The 22,149-nt window shown below is 36.5% G+C and overlaps 2 protein-coding genes across 2 annotated transcripts; both read right to left on the bottom strand.

Annotated features, from left to right (window-relative positions):
• Window positions 1-8,870: 8,870 nt before the first annotated feature.
• On the bottom strand, window positions 8,871-12,623 carry LOC113689448 (putative late blight resistance protein homolog R1A-3). Its single transcript, XM_027207218.1, has one exon. It carries the CDS (start codon window positions 12,621-12,623, stop codon window positions 8,871-8,873), a length of 3,753 nt encoding a protein of 1,250 aa, XP_027063019.1.
• A 3,535-nt stretch (window positions 12,624-16,158) lies between these two features.
• On the bottom strand, window positions 16,159-20,199 carry LOC113690056 (putative late blight resistance protein homolog R1A-3). The gene is made up of 2 exons (XM_027207874.2): window positions 19,907-20,199; window positions 16,159-19,784 (listed from the first exon to the last, which is right to left on the bottom strand). The coding sequence occupies exons 1-2, from the start codon at window positions 20,049-20,051 to the stop codon at window positions 16,513-16,515; spliced, it is 3,417 nt and encodes a 1,138-aa protein (XP_027063675.2). The 5' UTR covers window positions 20,052-20,199; the 3' UTR covers window positions 16,159-16,512.
• Window positions 20,200-22,149: the final 1,950 nt, after the last annotated feature.

Below are 22,149 nucleotides of genomic sequence, written 5' to 3'. Positions count from 1 at the left end.
AAAGTTAAATACTGTCGATTCTCATAGTATGTATATGTGTATTTATCCTTTTGTTTATGCAAAATGATTTCTTAAAAACTATTTCCAAGCTATGAGAAATTTTAAGCTATTGTGCTTTAATTATAAGAAAATTACATGACTATTTAATTCACAGGCATACTAATTCAGCACTCATGTTGAGTAATTAAGTGGCAGTATCTTTTAATAGTATACTGTATTTTTTTCATTTTCATATAAAACTTTGAAAGGGCTTTTCTTGGGTTTTTTTAGTGAACAATTTTTTCAAAATTTAGTTGGAATGAGCCTTCTAACAACATGAGATCAATTAGTCTAAGTGGGGAAGCAAAGATTCTTTGCAGGATGCACTGCTAGTTTAGTCGTTGGAGTGGGCACTTAGAAGGAGCTGTGTGTGGTAGTGCAAAGATGCTGCAGATGATTTGCTTTTCACTTTTCATTGCATGGACAATTAAAAAATTAAAAGCTACCACCGCCGAAAGGGCAAAGACTTGGCCATTGACGACATTGTCGAGAGGAAAAATCCACGAAGTTGCATGGAGGCTTTTCAAATTTTGGAAGTGAAATTATTTATGAAAGGCAACCATGGTGGGTTTGAAGTGTGGAGCCTTAAAGCTCCCTCCGTTATAGGTTGCGATTTTATTATTTATTTTATTATTAATTTTCCCTATTATCTAACCAGATGTGGATTAATTGCTGGATTCTATTCACTTTTAATATTTTACATTTATTTCAAGGAGTAGAACGAAAATATGATAACAGGTATCAATTTGACAGAAAAGGAGTCCAAATGATAGAGCTTATCCCAGGGACATATTTGGAAAAGAAGACGTTACGCCCATTTTTGATAATTTTTGCTAAAGCAAGAACGGACGGAGGGCTAGGTCTTCCTGGTATGCCGCCGAAACTGAGTAAGAGGACAATAGATAGGAATTAGAATTAGAATTGCAGGGAGGAGAGAAATTTCTAATTTTGTGATGAATTTTAAAAAAATTCTACAAAAGAGGTGATTTTGACAATGGATTCCGTCCGAGGATCTTCGCATTCGTGAAATGCGAACTCTATTGAGCTCGCATTTCACAAATGCGAGGTTAGAATAGAGCTCGCATTTGCGGAATGCGAGCTCAATAAGTAGAGCTCGCATTCCGCGAATGCGAGCTCTAATATATACTTGGCATAGTTGTGCATCACTTGGCATAGTGGTATGCACGTCTATTTTTTTTTTTTTTTTTTGGTATTTTACTTCCTTGCCTTAAGTTGCCTGCAGATGTTTGTATTACAAATATATGGTATACTAAATATATAATATGCACATTAATTTCTTTGGATTGCTTAAGGGTATATTGTTAATAATAGGGGGTTTAACCATAAATTATAACAATTATGAAGTAATATATATTAGAAAATTAACATAATTCTGAATTTTTTTTTTGTAAAATTCAAATTTAATTAATAAGAAATGAAATAGGCAGTAAGCATTTACAAACGGAAAACAAAATCCTACAACAACTCTAGGAGTCTACACCTTATTTAAAAAAAAAACGAGTTCTCTATACCTCAGAGAAGCTAAACAATCCTACAAATAAACTGCAAAATAAATCACAATAACGCAAATTATGTTAAGCTAATAAATACTACTGTGCAACAAAATTTTTGTCTTTGTCCCGCGTGAAACTACAAAGTCAAGAAATCTGCCTAAACATTTTGTTAGCATTTTATCAAAAGCAGAAGATGGAAAATTGCCCATTTGTACTGGGGAGTTCGTGATGTTTTCCTCATTCTAGTCTACTTACAATTCTTAGTCTACTTACAATTCTTGGAAAAAGGAATACTCACATCTCAAACAACAGCCTGTTCATCTGCAGCGTCCCGCAGAATTCAAGAAAGTAGGTGGCAATATTAATTACATTTCAAAATTGACTGCTGCGATAACTAATTCGATGGCGGAAGCTTACTTGAGCTGAGCTCGCATTCGCGGAATGCGAGCTCACTTGAGCTGACCTCGCATTCGCGAAATGCGAGGTCAGTGAGCTCGCATTCCACGAATGCGAAGACCCCTTTTGTAGAACAAGTTCCAAAAATCGTCCCTGTTGTAGAATTCTTTTTTTTTTCCATCATAAACTAAGAATTCACCCCAGGGAGGAGCACTACTCGGCAGGCTTAGCTTTTGATGTTTTCTTTTCACACTTCTTAGTAGGACCTCTCCTGCGCATGTCTGGGCAATTAGGAGAGCTTTGACTTTTCTTCATTTGAACTCTTAGTAATTTCTTTTCCTTTTTGGTATGTCATCTGAAGTGAAATAGAGGATCACCTCTTGTAACAGAGGATCACCAAACTTGACAGTGTTACAGAATGACTTGTCCAACTCAGAGAATGTCTTCTTATCTTCACACATGTGATTGCTGCAACCAGTGTCTAAATATCACATGTTTTGTTGAATTTCTTCATTCATGTGATACACCATCAAAAGAGACATTTTTTCTTTTTTAGCAAAATTAGTCATTTCTCCATTTTGTCTATTCAAATTAGTTCGACATTCAGACGGATAATACCTATGACATTTGTAGCATTCAACATTGAACTTGTCTGTTGATTTTGGCCTTTGAGTTGTTGATGGATAGCCTCCTCATCCTCTTCTTCTTCCGTGAAATTGATTTTCTTGGTATTGGTATTATTGTTATTGGTTGCCACAATCTTTGTTTCCTTTACCTCTACCTCTGCCTCCTCTCCTTATTGAGTGATATTCTATTGAAACATTTAATGCTTGCTCCTCTTTCTCTTGCTGGTTAATTTTCTGTTCATGAACCAACAAAGAACTCTGCAACTCATCAATTGAAATTACATTAATATCTTTCGATTCCTCTATACAGCATACAACAAAATTAAATTTTATTGTCATCGATCGAAGAATCTTCTCGACAATGGTGACGTCCTCCAAATTCTCTCAATGGATTCTCATCTTGTTAGCGATTGTCATCGTTCTTGCGAAATAATCTGTGACCGACTCGCTTGACTTCATGTGTAAAGTCTCAAATTCGGTCTGAAGAACTTGAAGCTGCACCCGCTTTGCCTTCGCATTTCCTTGATACTTTTTCTTCATGGAATCCCAAATCTGTTTGGAGATATCTTTGCTAAGAATTGTCTTTAAAACGGCTCGATCAATAGCTTGAAAAAGATAATTTTTGGCTTTAAGATCTTTCAATTTCAATGCTTCCAACTCTATTTTCTGCACTTCTGACAATACTACTCTGCCTGTTCGCTCTACTACTCCAGATTCTACAACCTGCCAATACTCCTTGGATTTCAAGAAGTTCTCCATTAGCATGTTCCAATGATCATAGCGACCATCAAAGCGAGAAATCGCTGGTTGCACAAAATTGTCGGTGGCTATCGTAATTTACCAACACAATTCTCATAACTCACTTTTATTTTCACTCACGAGCCTAGCTCTGATGCTACTGTTACAATTATTAAGAAAAATAATAAGAGAAGCAAAGGATAAGAGTTTATTTCCTTGTAAAACTGACATGACTCATAACATAAAATTGGTCTATTTATAGAGTTTAAAACAACTCCACTAACCATCCCATTAACTCCACTAACTATTCCAATAACTCCACTAACTCCACTAATTCCACTAGCTGCTCCATTAACTCCATTAATTTCACTAACTTTACTAATTAGGTAGAACAAAACAAATAAACATGATTAATTAACAATAGTAAATATTTCTAAAAGTTCATCAGGTGCACAGCGTTCTAGCTTCATTAAGACTTCTAGATACATGTGATAATATTGATACCACTAATGAGTGTTGCAATAGAATTTGCTAGAATTCCATATCAGCCATAGCTGAAAACTAGTTTTCAGCAATTATGACAAATGAAACAGGTTTGTGTGGTCTTTAATTTTAGTTTGGTGATTATTTATGAATAGTATTTGACTATATTCCGCTGGTTATTGTTGCCTAGTAATCGGGGGTATTCACCAAAAGTATCGACTTTCGCATAAAAAAGAGACAATAGCTATGAGTATATAGTTTTAAACGATGAGAGTTGAATAACCAGGTTCTTTCATTTGGTAGATGTCGGAGTTTGCGTCAAACGGTTTGAATGGCTAAAAACAAAGCATTTTCCCTGAAAAGAAAAAGAAGAGTTGCGGTAAGAGTGAAAAAAATGAAAAAATGTACAAGAATGTGGATGGTTACATTAGCCTACTAATCCATGAATTTTAATGTTGAGATTTTGCTTAATAGTCGAATCATTTGTTGAAGAATATTGGTTGAATATTTTATATTCTTAAATTAATTAGCCAAGAACTGGAAGAGTCCCTGGTTTTAAAAGCTAACCGGAGAGATATTTGATAGGGCGATAATTGAGTGTTTATTACATTGGTGGTTGGTCCTAATTTTGGCCAATTATGGTGCTGAGTAATGGGTTTCTGCTCATATTTGATATTTGTGTTATTTGCAGGCAACTGATGTCAAAAGTGGCAAAAAGAGGCAAATTTCCAGAAGACTAGTCATTCTAGGGCGTGCCCATGCCAGAAACTGCAGAGTTACGTTAAAAAAACGGACCGCGTGACCTATCCCTAGAAGCTGCCGCTATTCTTAGGAGACGTATTTTGAAGCTGAGTGGGATTAGGAAACATCTTCGGAGGAGACCTTTGGCAACAACTCAATAAGAAAAATAAGGATGGAAACAAACTCTCGATTGGTAAAGAGATTGGCGGCGGCGAAACTTTAAAGAGGACAGCAATAGACTAGGGATTTTTTATCTTTTTCTTCCCTTCTTGAACGTGAGTTAGAGACTAGCCATTGTACCTTTTACTTCTTCATAAACAAAATTACTTTGAAGCCTGGGATTGCGTCATCGTTATGAGGCAAGGCTAGATTCTTTAATCTAGTTAAGGAATAATCAGGGCCCGGGACACCAACAATTGTGAGATCTTTTTAATTGTTCTGCGTTATTCTAAATTCTGCGTTCGTGGGTATTTAATTATTCTTTGTTTCAATAGACTCTTATTGTTTGGATTTATTGAATTAATGTAGTCAGTTGTTCGATTGTCTAAATAGTATACTGCCAATTAGGACAAGGGTGTGTATCATTTGATTGTCTTAAATTAGTGGCAAACGGCACAATTTCATTGCCTCGCAAGCAGTCTAATCTATGTCGTAGGAATAGTTAATCTAGTTTAAATGAACTCGCATGTGTGTTTGTTAACTAGAATTGGGTCTTTCTAATTCTTAAAGTTGTGAATAGATTAAATCCTTCGAGTGTCTCTGGGGTTATCTATTTTACAATAGAGTAGTTTAAGAGTGTCTCTGGACTACCGTAAAATTAAGGAGAGATTGGTAGTTTGGCGGTTGCTAAATTGTTAGAACTAATTTATTTGCGAGCGTGTCAATTATTCTTGGTATATATGATCAATTGCGTGAACCAGTGCCGAAATTATTTTCTTGACTAGATTGTGTCAATTAATTATTTATTATATTCTTTAGCTACTGCACTTTCTTGCGATTGAAAATTCAGTATTCTTACATCTTTAATTTGTTCTTTTGTCGTTCTTTCTAAAACCCCCCAAATTCTCTGTGTATGATAAATCGACCAATTCCCTGAGGAGACGACCCTACTCACCACTATACTCGTTTAGTTTTGAGAGTAGGTATTGATATAAATTTTATTTTTGGTAGTTTAACAGCCACTAATATTTCTTGGAGATTAGCCATTAATACTTGATGTGTGTTCTAATTGTATCTTGACACTAGATGATTTGAGTAATAGCCATTGTTTGAACTCAATTGCTTGATTAGTTTTTTTTATACTTGAGGACAAGCATAGTTTAGGTGTGGGAAAAATTGATAATTGCACTTTTGTCATTTTATTTATGATATTTTATCCCTTGATTTTAGTCAAATATTGTATTAATTGATAGATTCTACTTATATCTGTGATTGGTGTTGATTGTAAAGATCCGGAACGAAAAGGAGTTAAGAACTTTAACTAATTTCTATGCAATTCGGCGCGGGCATGTCAAGATCTACTTTACATGTCCGGAAACTCGGGATTTATCACATGATTTTCAAAGTCGGATTACATGTCCGGATTGGAACTCTTTATCGAGATTGGAACTCTTTACCAACTGAATCCTTTCTTATTCTTACTAGGAGACTAATCTATCTGACTATTAGGAGTTGTTTCTTTGGTTTAGGAAGAGTAGTTTAGTAGGAGTAGAAAACGAAGCAAAAACGTTGTGATCTATATCTTTTCTTTCTCATGGGAATAGGAAGTTTATTTTATTTAGGAAGTTACAAAATAGGAGATAGGGTGGCTGACTATTAGTACTTGGGAAAGCCAACAACTTTGATCGACTTGGAGTTTTTGGACTTGGAGTTTTTCTCTTCGTCTTTTCTTTTCTTCCACTTTTCTATTGTCGAATGTTCATGCAACTTTTGCCAATGAAATTGCTTGGATTATTCCCAACGATGAGCAGCTGGTTTATTATTCTAGTCAAGGAACAACAGAAGATTTGATTTATCTAAAATTATGAAATCAAATTAAATATATTTATTTCTTTTATTTACTAGTATTCATATGTTCTGTGATTGAATTTCTTATGGTTATTATATTATTTGTATATTAAGGGTCTGATATTTAATTTAATCTAATAGCGTAAAACCAGTTAGAACAGTTAAATCCATAATTGTTTAATTATTTTAAATTAGTGGTGACTGATATGATTAGATTTGTATCAAGAAAATATATGAGCTAACTTAAAATAACTCTCATGGCATGTTATTTAGTTAAAACAGGATTTCTCTAATTCTTAAAGCAATTGAAAAATTAAACTCTATGGTTGTACCTAGGGTTATTTCTTGATTAAGGAAGTGATTAACGATCATACCTTGATCACTGATACAATAAGGAGAAATTGATTATCATTGCGTGTTTAGCAGTTATAACTTATTTATCAATAAGTCAATGAAATTATTGTTGCATCCATGATCAATTGAGTGAACCATTTCCAAAGTTATTTCTTGGCTAGAGTTTATTTATTTTTGACTTAATTTTAACAAATCATCATTCAGTATCTATTTATTTATTTTATTTGAATTATTTGATTATTCTCGATTCTATAAAAACCCCCCTTATTCTGGACTCTAGAAGTAAAAACTTTTTCCCAACCCTGTGGATTCGACCCTACTTACCGCTATATACAAATTTTATATTTTAATTGAGTAGGTATTTATTATTGCATATGTTCGACACCTGTCATACGGGTAGAGAAGTAGAATTTTCACTATGAAGAAGAAACTACAAAAGCCTTCTACACCTGTGAAAACCTCTTTTTGTCTAGTGTGCAAACTAAAAATAATTTAAATCCACTTTATTTATAATCATTATGAAACTCCGGAGATGTGATACAAAGCCATAATTTTAGTTTTCAGTCACTATTCATGCAGACATACAAATGAATGAGAACATGATCAGAGATCAAAAGTAGGAGTTAACAGGTAGATATTTACAGTCCAAAAATTTATAAGCGTGTGTGCCTATATATATATATACGTGTGTGTGGTACTATCAGAGAAATTACATATATTTAGTCCTTTTCATTCTTCCGTGTAGCTTCTTAACTGGAACCATGTGGTTCAATTGATGGTATTGTGGTTCATGACTTGCTAAAGTCAGTCAATGCAAAAGAGGTAAAACTAGTAAAAGTTTCTTTGAAGATTTAAGCTCATGAAGCACAAAAAAGCGCGGGTTGGCGAATCATTTCCCACTAATAAAGTTATTGAAAACAACTAATTCTTTACTTCGTCTTCCCGTCTTCCCATACCAGAGCTATACTTGAGGGTTTTAAGACAGAAAGTATGCAAAACTGTTCTCTATATCAAACAATTAGAAAAAGCATATTGTCCACGCCTTCATTGCATTAGGAAGCCAAGGAAAAGAGGCCTTCTTTTCAGGGAATGTGCGATCTTACCTGTAATGCTTTGCTTGTGCAAAGAGTGACAGAGAACACTTTATCTATATTCTTGGACGCTTGTTCTACCCTAATCCCTGGTTAAATGAGCCCATCTTTCCACGGAGGCCAAAGTTAAATTCAATGATCGGCTATAAAGTGGAAATTGACAATATAAAATGTGCTTCTTTCCTTTTTTTTTTTTTTTTGTTTGGTTCTTTCGCTGAAAGGGGTGATGGGGTAGGCAAAGGGAGAACAAATTGGCTAAGAGGGTGATAATCTAGATGTTTTAAAATAAAAAAAAAAAAAAAGCTTTGCGTTTATGTTAGAAAAATTCAGTGTCTAATTAAGCACAATATTTTCGTGAATTTTTCACGTACTTAAATCTGATTGCCCAGCGAACTATATTGGAAATAAGCATTTAGCCAGCAATGTTGATTCTCCAAATTCCTACGAAAGGGGTTCTGCTTCAGAAAGGAGAACATTTTTTTTTTTCCTTTTGCTCTAAATTTTTTGTGCTCTTGATTGATAATTTATAGCAATTAGGGGTGTTTTATAGCCCCATGAAGTCCTAAAATTTATTAAATTAAGTGTTTTTTCTATTAAACTTGTTTGATAACATAAATTTGATACAAAAAATTTTTTCTCTCTCTCCTACATGCACACATTCTCTCTCCCTCTTTGAGACACATACTTCACACATAGACACACACACACTCCACACAATGCAGTGACGAGAGCAAAATACTAAGAAAACATGAAATACTTGATCCGATGCTGGATAGATGCAACATAACTAGCAGTAGTACAGAAGTGAAGTATTGAAAAAAGAAAATGAAAAATTGGTAAACTACCTCTGCAAAATCAAATACACCCGAGAAGATCAACATTCATGAACGCCTTCTGGAGGATGTAATAACCTTGAAACCAGTGTTTCCCATACTGATTTGTTCTTCCTGAATTTCTTTTACTGAATTTGCAGAGTTGGGACAATCAGACACCTCAATTGTTTCAAGAGGTGAAACATTCCCCATTGAAGAAGGAATCTCCTCCAAATTACAACACTTTTCCAACACCAATTTCTGCAGACGAGGAAAACTGTTCTCGCACTCGATGGCAGTCCATTTGACAATGTCCAAGGAAGCTAACTTCAAGAATCTAAGTTCAGGGAATTCCTCTGCATCCAAGTCCCATGTTTCCCCTACAAAGGCCTCCCTGAGTAATTTGAGAGCCTCGAGATTGGGAAGATTTGCAACTGCTGATATTTTGCTCCATGGCAAGCAAAAGCCGGATAGAGTCAATTTTCTAATAGTCAAAGAGAAATGAAATTCCACTGGATATGGGCCAGATGGCTTACCCAATCTTGGCGGGACACACAAACTGAGTGATTCTAGTCTACTTGAAAAGTCGAGTGCTAGAATGTTATTGCTCTGCTTCTTAGCAAGCTGATGAGGTGCTGTGAGCTTGCATTTCAACTTGCGGATATTGGGAAACTTTTTGAATATCTTGTCCCAGTTCTCCCAAGAAGAAAGTCTTAGAGGAGACAAGGTCTCTAAATTACACAACTGTGGAGAGTTGTCAAGATTTTTGGTGGGCAAACCAAAACCACCAAACAAAGACGGACCTGTCCACACTAAATGCCTTAGTTTCTTCAAATTCCATATAGTGTCTGGCAATGACCACGACAAAGATGATGCCATAAACGTTTCCAAATTCTCAAGATTGGCTATAGATGATGGGATGTACACATCACCAAGAATTGCCAAGTACCTCAAGTGAACAAGTAATTCTATTTCTCTAGGAAACGTGTCTTTTAGATTTATTTGGCTTAAATCTAACACTCTGAGAAGTTTGAAGAGGTGAAAGTTGAATGAGAGACCAACTGAAGAGGGTAAATACCTCGTCCCTTGTGCGAAGAATAATAGAGATCGAACAGTGGGAAAAGCTAACCTTGACTCGTTGAAGTCCTTTGTTGTAGAGTTGATGCATAAGCGATGTAGGTAGTGTGGCACGTTCAAAGTATACAATTCATCGTACCCACGTACCAGCTGCAAAAAGTTTTCTTCTTTGGCATTTTTCACACAGAACTCATGTAACAAATCGTGAATGCGACAAGTTTTGACTCCACCAATGGATCTTTGTTTAGAAACCATGACTAAGCTCCTGTTAATGAGATCCATCATGTGATCATTTGCCACATCCTCTGCACTCTTTAGATCAGTTGCTTGCACAAATCCTTCAGCGACCCATAACCAAATCAACCTCTTGACAGTATGTTCATGGTCTTCTGGAAATCCTCCAAAATAAAGAAAACATGGTTTCAAATTATCTGGTAAATGTTCGTAACTCAGCTCTAATGCTGTAGTGCATTGGTCTGTGCTAGAAACATTTCTCGAACTTAAACTTTGCACTTCTCCTTTCCAACCAGATGGGTCCATGTTCGCTAGAATTCCTGCTAGAATGACAATTGTGAGAGGTAATCCTTGACACATTTCCACAATTTGCATCCGAAGTTCACTTAATTCGGAAGGAAGCAAATCTTTTCCGGGACATAACTTCTCTTTTAGCAAATCCCAGCTCTCATCATGAGTGAGCTGACGAAGATAATGAGGCTCTTGGTGGAGATTATCTTGTGGAACAACATCACGGAGTCGGCTTGTCATGATAACTCTACTTCCATTTCCATCATTGGGAAATGAGGCTTCCAATCTGTTCCATAATTCCATGTCCCATACATCATCAAAAACAATGAGATATCTATTCCTTAGCAAGCCTTTTTTGACTTCTGCGGCCAGATCTTCTTCACTCATCTCAAAAAATTTTTCAGAATGCTTGGACTCAATACAAGTCAATATTTCAAGCAACAAGTTTTTCATGGCATAAACTTGAGAAACAGTACACCAAGCACGTGTATAAAAATAGGAAATAATAGAGGAATCATTGTAAACTTTTTTAGCTAAAGTTGTCTTGCCAAGTCCTGGCATACCTACAATGGGAACTATTTGCACTTGGCGTGATCCTCTTGTGAGTCGATTGATTATTGAGGTTGCCTCATCCTCGAATCCCACCACCACATCATTGTTTGTTGGCTTACTTCCCTGTGCTGGAGTCTGATTGGGTCTCTTGGTAACTTCCTTCTCTTTGACGTCAAGTCTTTTGCTGTCAAAGACCTTCGAGGCCTCAGACTTGATGGACTCAATTTCTTCTACAATGGAATCAAATGACAGTGAACAGGAATCTAGAATATCTCCAACAAGTACGGAGTCGATAAGAAACTCCACCGTGTATGCGACCTCCACAACACGGTCCCAGACTGCTTGGAGCTCCTCGTCTCCATTGCGCATCTCCACAATTTTCCCCAGGAAAGAGCGTAAGAAACCAAGGTCTTTCTGGATTGTCTGAACTGGATGATCTGCAAGAGCGGCTAAACTGGCTTCAGAACTTGTCAAATCCGTCATATATTTTAGAAGAAAATCAATAAATGCCAAAGCATTTGTCCTGGGAAAGTTAAATGGTGATGTTTCGAGACATTCCTCTGCAACTGTTAACTTGATAAGATTAATCCTTTCCAGCAAATCAAGAGGCACAAGATCCATCTCCCTTACGAACCAATCATCGGTAGCATTCAAAGAAAGAGAAAAATTTAGAAGTCCGGCTTCGCAGAGCACGAGTCCAGTAAGATCTCTCATCTTCTCATCAAACTTGTTGGGCTTGTCCTTGAGAGTGATTCTCAAGGATCTAAATCCCTCCCAAAGAATTTGCAGCTGAAACTTGAAAGAGATCATGTGAAAAGTACAAGACTTTAGCATCGACCATATATTACATTGGAGAGACTCTAGGAAGTCTCTCAACACAAGCTCGTCCGCGTCCCCGTATGGGTGTCTTGAGAACTTTGAAGTGATTAGGGCCTGGACACACGTCTCATGGACTTGGGATTCTGTAGGGATAATCTCCTGCAGCAGGTCTGTAATATGATTGCTGGTTGAGTAATGGTTCAATGTAAAATAGAGGCGTGCTGCATTGGCAGTGACAAATTCAGTGTGGATGAATAAAGGTCCCAATTGCCCATCTTCAACACCTTGCAGTGTGACAAAACAGATGAAGTTTTTCAAGAATTTTAGCTTTTCTTTAAGGGCTTCGATTAATTTCTCCAAATCCTCTTCACCTATAAATCCTTCGAATTGAAAACAAAAATCTAGACTTTCCAGAAGAGAGTCGATGAACTCCACAAGGCCATCCTTTTTAAACGGTGGATTACTTGAATGCCTTAATGAGCAATCTGATAAAGCCAAGTACCAGTTGTTGATGCCTTGCCATAATTCGATGTCGAAGACATCTTCTGAATCAGTGGGCAAAACTTCCAAATGGTTCTTAGGCAATCCAAGTTCCTGACTAGCAGGGCAGATGGTGTGAGTCGCCAGTCCCATTTTGTAAATGTAATCATTAATCCTATCTATCAGTGCTCCTAGACTTGCATCATCATCGTTGCCCCATTTTCTCGCACAGAAAAGAAATGTTTCGATACTTCTCAGCCACATTCTTATGAAACCCAACTCGTGTTCTTGAACAGGATGCAAGTTCTCCAGAAACGTCCGCAGATAACCCAAGACCGAAGAAATGCAAGTAAGAGCACTGGAGGCCATCTAATAGATGGAAGATTGGTTCAATTTAGAGATGAAAAAAAGGTCAATGGATGTTTGCAGCGGAAGAAGAAAAAAGTTGCAACACTCTCTTTCAGAAACTAGTACAAGTACACACACTAATTTTATAAACTAGGAAAACTCTCGAGCTTAGCAGTTCAAATGAGGTTCATTTATAGCTTCTAAGCACTCGCAAAAGATCCTTCTTGGAAGATGAAAGGAGTTATCAAAAACGACTCCATTGCACAATGCACATGCCTCTGTCAGTTGGGATCCAAATAGTTAAATTAATACATCCTAAACACCATGTTTTTAAACTCAGACCAGCCTGTCCGACCGGTCGAATCGGAAACTCAATGTGGTCCAAGTTATCTTAAAATCTCAGATTGGTGGAAAATCAGTCAAATTCGATCAAAAATCGGATTTGATCGGGTTTGACAAAAAACTTGAAGAACCAATAAAAATCGGGTTTATGTTTTGATGTGGTGTCAAAATATTTTCAATATTATGTTTTGATCCTAGGTTGTTAAAAATTATTAATATATCTCAAATATTTCATACTTTACAAATGTTGTCCTAAAATTTGGTGTTATTTTTCAATCAAGTCCATAATTTTAATTCTAAACTTGTTAATGCTTATTGAATAATATAAATTGCTACTTGATCTTTCTAATTTTTTTTTGTATTTTCTTGTTAAATACATTTGAAACATAAAATATATATGAGTATACCTTTATTAATATTAACATGCTCTTAGGTATTTTAAATACAATATTTTAATTTTTAAATAGTTTTTATTCATGACGCCATTCGGTTCAACTCCCGATTGAACTCATTAACCCTTAATCCCTGAACTTGACCAAATCGATACTCGGTCCAAGTCTGAAAACGTAGTCTCTACTAATAATGCAAGCCAGCCATTGACTCTTTCCATTAGAGAAACAAAACAAGATTGCTATATTACAACATGCCAACTTTTAATGAGGCCCCAGACTTTGAGCACAATTTTTAATTTCATTAGGCAAACGAATAATGCATTTCCACAAAATTTTATCCTTTCATACCCTCCATAAACCATAAAGAGGTTATATGGTAAAATATAAAATCATACGGAGTTAGAGTGTCATGTATGTTATGTTTATATATTTTGGTCATTTCAATCATTTTAGTTTTTAAACAAGGGTAATTTCAATATTTTTATAAGTTCTGTTACGAATGATCATTTCCGTTACTTTGATACTTTAATTCAAATTATGTATGAGTTATACATAGTTTTGAAAACTATAGAAGGTTATGTGAAAATTAACTATACCACGGGAGGTAAAGTATAATTTACCCTTTTTTCCTTTTTTTGTCAAGATATAGTTGTCAGTGTAATTGATTACTTTGTAGTTATCATTTGGGCCTACATATCCATTTGTACACGTCATAATCTTTTCAATTACCGAGTGTTCGTTGGATCATTTGTTAACAAAATGCAAATATTATTGTGACTTACAATTTAATGACATAAGCCCTTCTTTTTCCACTTGCATAAACTCTTCTTTTTTTTCATTACAAAAATGACCTCCGTGTTGATATCTTGTACCAAAAATTTTCTCACAAGCAGGATGCACAAATTATAAAATGGCATTAAACACATTAAGAACCCATCGAGTACTATAAAATGCCATTAAGATGGTTAAAGTGACCAAAATAGATAAAAATATAATATGAATGGTACTTTAATCATTTATGATTTTATATTTTATTACATAAACCCCTTATATAATTTAGTGGTTTACCAAATAACCTCCCTATGATTTTTAAAATGTATACATAACCCCCTGTAATTAATAAATAATTTCAAATTTTAGATGGGGATATTTTTCATATTTTATTTCATTCCATTGTAAAATACAAACTCCGTCACTTCAATACTTTAGTCAAAGCAGAGAAGATATTAAAAAGAACAGGAATAACTTGATTTTGATGCCAAACGAAAGTAACCTAACCAGATTGGAAAATTGACAAGGGACACCATTGACTGAAAAATTATGGAAAAACTAGACAAATTACTAGGGAACTGCATGACAATATTTTATGAAGTTTGAGATTTTCAATGAAATAATAGAGACTTTGAAAACTCATCTTCACCTAATCTCGAGGCCATCCAGACTGGAATTCAACTTAGATGCATCACGCTCAATTTTTTATTGCCTTCGTAGAATGCGCATTTCCACGAAATAAGTCTTCAGTACTAATACATAATTTCCAAAACCCCAAAATAAGTTACCCTCCAAACACCAGCAGTTTGGTCCGTTTCTTTAACTGTTTAGGTTCTCATGGACAATTATGGTATCAAAAACTAAAGCGAAACAACTAAATTTCACCTTGATTAAATGGTGGAAAGCAACTTCCTAACTCACTCCTAGCACTTGGTTTGGATTCCCCTAAACTCACTCAACCTTGAAGGATCAAAGAAAAAGAAAAGGATTCTTAATTGGGCAACTAGAGGAGAAGAAGAAAGAGAGAAGGAAGAAATGGCAAAGGTGAGTGGTAAATTCTACTACAAATCGGATCACATATATTCTTGCACTGTTATCTTATTTTCTCAATAGCCCTTCAGTTCTTTGAGCTTTTTTTTTATCTTTGCCACAAAACTTCATTCTTCTTCACTTAAGACCCCATAGAAAGGCTTGGTTATCAAAATCCAGAATCAGACAAGCAAGTCTAGGCCAACGCCAATTTGGACCAGGATTGTAAAAAAACAATCAAGAAAGAGGGCTTTAATGATAATTCAGCTATAACAAAAAAGAAGGATATTCTGAGGTAGTGGATGATGCACATTTTATTGCAGTCAGAAATTGATTGTTAAAGTTGCCTTTTAGTTTCTGATGTTGGCAAAATAGTTTCTGTGCTTCTCAGAGGTTCGGAATGAGGATCTTGTCATCTTTTACATTCCAATTATTCCAAAATATGTACACGATGATTATTTGAAAACTGCATACAGCTTGACTTGGATAAAGCTGATTTGATGATTAAGTTTAGTGAATCACTAGTCGAGACAATGAGTGGGAAAGCTCGGGAATTATAACACTGGTAGACCACGGATAAGGGATAGATAAGTTGTCAAACCCTGATGAACATTTCCAATTCGATGACATTTTTGTTTGAGGCAAACAAATAATGTATTGTACCAAAAAAATTGAAGGAATCTGTACTTATTATGCCTCAAAGCAGTATTATCCGGAATCCTATTGGATGAAAAATCAGCAGCTTCATTCATTTGAATCTTTAGAAACAACACCAAACATGGGGAGTTCTCTCAGTCATGGTTCAAAGTCACGGTCGCGGTCGTGGTCGTGGCTCGGAACGTTCCACATCGGTCTCGGCATATCGGTCGCGGTCTCGGTGAGAGGCAAATTTTAAAGTATTTAATATTCTAAAAATTATTAATAATATAAAAAAGTATGCTAAATAAAAATAATTAAAAAATAACAAAAGAAACGGCCAAGTCAATCCGTCGCGGTGTGACTCGGCTGATTTCTCGTCTTGACTCGGGATAACTCGGAGTGACTCGGCCGAGTCAATCCGTCGCGGTGACGACTCGGCCGATTTCTCGGCGAGTCATGTATTTCGGTATCGTTTCGTCACGGTATCGTATCGGTAGGAGCCGAGACGGTGACGACTCGGCCGAGTCGTCTCGGTCACGGCCGAGACTTTGAACCATGCTCCCAGTACACAATGCAGTGACGAGAGAAAATATTAAGAAAACATGAAATACTTGATCCTGATGCTGGATAGATGCAACATAACCAATAGTAGTACAGAAGTGAAGAATTGAAAAAGAAACTGAAAAATGGGTAAGCTACCTCTGCAAGAAAACAAAAACAATTCGGAAGATCAACATTCATGAACTCCTCTTGAAGGACGTCATAACCTTGAAACCAGTATTTCCCATGCTGATTTGTTCTTCCTGAATTTCGTTTACTGAAGTTTCAGATTTGGGGCAATCAATCACCTCAATTGTATCAAGAGTTGAAACATTCCCCAAGGAAGAAGGAATCTCCTCCAAATTATGACACTTTTCCAACACCAATTTCTGCAGACGAGGAAAACTGTTCTCGCACTCGAAGGCAGTCCATTTGACAATGTCCAAGGAAGCTAACTTCAAGAATCTAAGTTCAGGGAATTCCTCTCCTTCTAAGTCCCATGTTTCCCCTACAAAGGCTTCCTCGAGTAATTTGAGAACCTCGAGATTGGGAAGATTTGCAACTGCTGATATTTTGCTCCATGGCAAGCAAAAGCCGGATAGAGTCAATTTTCTAACAGTCAATGACAAATGAAATTCCACTGGATATGGCTTACCAAAGCCTTTCGGGACTCTCAAACTGAGTGATTCAAGTCGACTTGAAAAGTCGAGTGCTAGAATGTTGTCACCCTGCTGCTTAGCAGGATGATGAGGTGCTGTGAGCTCACATTTAAACTTGCGGATATTTGGAAACTTTTTAAATATCTTGTCCCTGTTCTCCCAAGAAAAAATTATCACACGAGACAAGGTATCTAAATTACACAACTGTGGAGACTTGTCAAGATTTTCGGTGGGCAAACGAAAACCACCAAATGAAAACTGACCTATCCATACTAAATGCCTTAGTTTCTTCAAATTCCACAGAGTGTCTGGCAACGACGTTGATGATGCAAGAAAAGTTTCCAAATTCTGGAGATTGGCGATAGATGATGGGATGTACACATCACCAAGAATTGCCAAGTACCTCAAGTGAACAAGTAATTCTATTTCTCTAGGAAATGTGTCTTTTAGATTTATTTGGCTTAAATCTAACACTCTGAGAAGTTTGAAGAGGTGAAAGTTGAATGGAAGACCAAACCACGGGTATAATTCCCATGTCCCATGTGCGAAGAATAATAGACATCGAACCGTGGGAAAAGCTAACCTTGACTCGTTGAAGTCCTTCGTCGTGGAGTTGATGCATAGGCGACGTAGGTAGCGTGGCACATTCAAAGTATACAATTCATCATACCCACGTACCAGCTGCAAAAAGTTTTCTTCTTTGGCTTTTTCCACACAGAACTCATGCAACAAATCGTGAATGCGACAAGTTTTGACTCCACCAATGGATCTTTGTTTCGAAACCATGACTAAGCTCCTGTTAATGAGATCCATCATGTAATCATTTGCCACATCCTCTGCACTCTTTAGATCAGTTGCTTGCACAAATCCTTCAGTGACCCATAACCAAATCAACCTCTTGACAGTGTGTTCATGGTCTTCTGGAAATCCTCCAAAATAAAGAAAACATGGTTTCAAATTATCTGGTAAATGTTCGTAACTCAGCTCTAATGCTGTAGTGCATTGGTCTGTGCTAGAAACATTTCTCGAACTTAAACTTTGCACTTCTCCTTTCCAACCAGATGGGTCCATGTTCGCTATAATTCCTGCTAGAATGACAATTGTGAGAGGTAATCCTTGACACATTTCCACAATTTGCATCCGAAGTTCACTTAATTCGGAAGGAAGCAAATCTTTTCCGGGACATAACTTCTCTTTTAGCAAATCCCAGCTCTCATCATGAGTGAGCTGACGAAGATAATGAGGCTCTTGGTGGAGATTATCTTGTGGAACAACATCACGGAGTCGGCTTGTCATGATAACTCTACTTCCATTTCCATCATTGGGAAATGAGGCTTCCAATCTGTTCCATAATTCCATGTCCCATACATCATCAAAAACAATGAGATATCTATTCCTTAGCAAGCCTTTTTTGACTTCTGCGGCCAGATCTTCTTCACTCATCTCAAAAAATTTTTCAGAATGCTTGGACTCAATACAAGTCAATATTTCAAGCAACAAGTTTTTCATGGCATAAACTTGAGAAACAGTACACCAAGCACGTGTATAAAAATAGGAAATAATAGAGGAATCATTGTAAACTTTTTTAGCTAAAGTTGTCTTGCCAAGTCCTGGCATACCTACAATGGGAACTATTTGCACTTGGCGTGATCCTCTTGTGAGTCGATTGATTATTGAGGTTGCCTCATCCTCAAATCCCACCACCACATCATTGTTTGTTGGCTTACTTCCCTGTGCTGGAGGCGGATTGGGTCTCTTGGTAACTTCCTTCTCTTTGACGTCAGGTCTTTTGCTGTCAAAGATCTTCGAGGCCTCAGACTTGATGGACTCAATTTCTTCTACAATGGAATCAAATGACAGTGAACAGGAATCTAGAATATCTCCAACAAGTACGGAGTCGATAGGAAACTCCACCGTGTATGCGACCTCCACAACACGGTCCCAGAGTGCTTGGAGCTCCTCATCTCCATTGCGCATCTCCACAATTTTCCCCCCGAAAAAGCGTAAGAAACCAAGGTCTTTCTGGATTGTCTGAACTGGATGATCTGCAAGAGCGGCTAAACTGGCTTCAGAACTTGTCAATTCCCTCATATATTTTAGAAGAAAATCAATAAATCCCAAAGCATTTGTCCTGGGAAAGTTAAATGGTGATGTTTCGAGACATTCCTCTGCAACTGTTAACTTGATAAGATTCATATTTTCCAGCAAATCAGGTGACACAAGATCCATCTCCCTTATGAATCCATCATTTGTAGCGTTCAGAGAAAGAGACAAAAGATAAAGTCCTGCATCGCAGAGCACAAGTCCAGTAAGATCTCTCACCTTCTCATCAAACTTCTTGGGCTTCTCCTTGAAAATGGTTCTCAGGTATCTAAACCCCTCCCAAAGAATTTGCAGTTGAAACTTGACAGAGATCATACGAAAAGTACAAGACTTTAGGATCGACCATATATTACATTGGAGAGACTCTAGGAAGTCTCTCAACACAAGCTCGTCTGAGTCCCCGTATGGGTGTCTTGAGAACTTTGAAGTGATTAGGGCCTGGACACACGTCTCATGGACTTGGGATTCTGGAGGGATAATCTTCTGCAGCAGGTCTGTAATATGATTTCTCGTTGAGGAAGGGTCAGAGTTCCATGTAAAAGAGAGGCGCGCTGCATTGGCAGTGATAAATTCAGTGTGGACGAATAAAGGTCCCAATTGCCCATCTTCAACACCGTGCAGTGTGACAAAACCGACGAAGTTTTTCAAGAATTTTAGCTTCTCTTTAAGGACTTCGACTAATTTCACCAAATCTTCACTGTCAAATCCTGCGAGGAGAAAACAGAAGTCTATAATTTCCAGAAGAGAGTCCATTAATTCCATAAGATCATCCTTTTTAACCAGTGAATTACTAGATTGCCTCAACGAACAATGTGACAAAGCCAAGTACCAGTTTTTGATGCCTTGCTGTATAAATTCGAAGTCCACTTCTGACTCTGTGGGCAGAACTTCCACAAGGTTCTCAGGCAATCCAACTTCCAGACTAGTAAGGTAGATGGTATGAATCCCCAGTCCCAATTTGTAAGTGGATTCATTTATCCTCTCTATAAGTGCTCCTAGACTTGCATCATCATCGTTGCCCCAGTTTCTCGTGCACAAAAGAAATGTTTTGATACTTCTTAGCCACCCTTTCATTATGCCCAAATCATCGTGTTCTGGATCAGGATGCAGGTTCTCCAGCAACTGCAGATCACTCAAGACGGAAGAGAGGCAAGTAAGAGCACTGGAGGCCATCTAACAGAGAAGACTGGTTCAATTTAGAGATGAAAAATTGTCAATTGATATTTGCTGGGGAAGAAGAAAGCAGTTGTAAAACTCTCTTTTAGAAACTAGAAGTAGTGCACACACACTACTGCTATAAACTAGGAAAACTTTTGAGCCTAGAAGTTCAAACGACGTTTATGTATGGCTTCTAAATACTCGCAATGGATACTTCTTGAAGGATGAAAGAAGTTATCAAAAACGACTCCATTGCACACTGCACATACCTGTCAATTGGGACCCAAATTCTTAAATTAATGCAACATTTGTTCGGATTGGGGCAGGTATGCTTAGCTTCAGATAGGGTTCGAACAATTGTTCTATTTTTTTTTCGTAATATAGTATACATTTACGTAATTTTGTTATATCTCTTGACGTCCAACAAAAGTTATGTAAATGTATTATGAAATATAATAAAATTATATAAATATACGTCAAATCATGAAATGAATTAATATGATAAGGGTTAAAAACAAAAAAGTCCCCTGTGCTAAATCTAATACTCCATCCGTCCCACTTTGATAATCTTGTTTTCCTTTTTCGTCTGTCCCAAATTGTAGTCCACTTTCCCATTAAGGAATGTAGTAATCTTTCAAATTGTCTAAAATATCATTATTAAATATCTTGTTATTAATACATTGTTATTAAATACTAACTCACTACATTGAATACATTGAGTTTTTCCAATGCACTCTTCGTGATTAGCATAAGGGTATTTTAGGAAATTATTAATCTAAATTTATGTTTCCAACCAAATTAATTACACTTTCTTAATCTGTGTGAAAAAAAACCAAAACTAACAAAACGGGACGGAGGGAGTATATAAATAAGTCCCCTATGGTTTCAAAATATACAACGCGACACCTCGTGCTTTGAACTAAGTTATAACACTGACGAAAATCGGTAAAATTAACGGGAACTGATGAAAGGACCAAAATGTCCTTGTATAATACCCAAAAGGCAATTGAACGGACTCATTTCTTCCCTTCAAACCCTACAAGAGAGAGAGAGGGAGAGAGGAAGTAAAGCCCAACCAAACGGAATCAAGTAAGAAGATCGAAGGAGACGAAGATTTATTCCAGAAAATCGAAGGCAAATGGGTATGTATGCTATACTTCGTTCATGTTATAATTAATTAAAATCAGTTCATGTATGTTATAATTAGTTTACAATTTAGGGTTACCCATCTTAGATTTTGAGGGCTGATGATGTTATTTACACCCAAATATGCAATATTTGGGTGTTTACCTTAGAAAATTCCTGATTTTGTGAGTTTTGAGACTGGTACTTTGGATTTAAAATGAAGATTTTTGCTGTTTCGGAACTACGACTTTGGTTTTGAAGCCGAGATTTTTTTTTTAAAATTTTGGGTGTTGGAACTAGGAGTCATGCAAATAATTTCTGAAATGTCCATTTATGATGAGAGATTTTTGTTGATATTTGGGTGTTGACTAGGTGATGCAAATAATTTCTGAAATTTCCATTTGTGATGGGAAATTTTTGCTGATTAGGGGTGTTGAGTAGGATCTGTTTGTGTGTGTTTGTGTGTTTGAGTACAACTCAGTCACTTGTTATTACAACAAGATATTTAACAAAGAATTGTAAGTAAAATTTCTATAATTGTTACTGTCTTCTCTGGTTTAGTGGTCCAGAATGCTATTAAAATTAGTTTTCTGTTTGTGCTTTTATGTTTATTTGGTTTTCTGTATATCAATGATGGAGACATAGTGGTTGGGAGACTAAAGCATATTTATTATATTCCTTGAAACATTCAACAGAAGAAGACAAGTCAGAGGAGACAGTAGATATACATATGTATTTTGATGAAAAATTTAGAGAATATCCTATCATCCACTACACAGGAACCCGTAT

This window comes from Coffea arabica, chromosome 5c (assembly GCF_036785885.1).
Source record: "Coffea arabica cultivar ET-39 chromosome 5c, Coffea Arabica ET-39 HiFi, whole genome shotgun sequence".
Taxonomy (NCBI): Eukaryota; Viridiplantae; Streptophyta; class Magnoliopsida; order Gentianales; family Rubiaceae; genus Coffea; species Coffea arabica.
The sequence above is the reverse complement of the archived record's forward strand: the minus strand, read 5'-3'. Positions and strand labels throughout refer to the sequence as shown.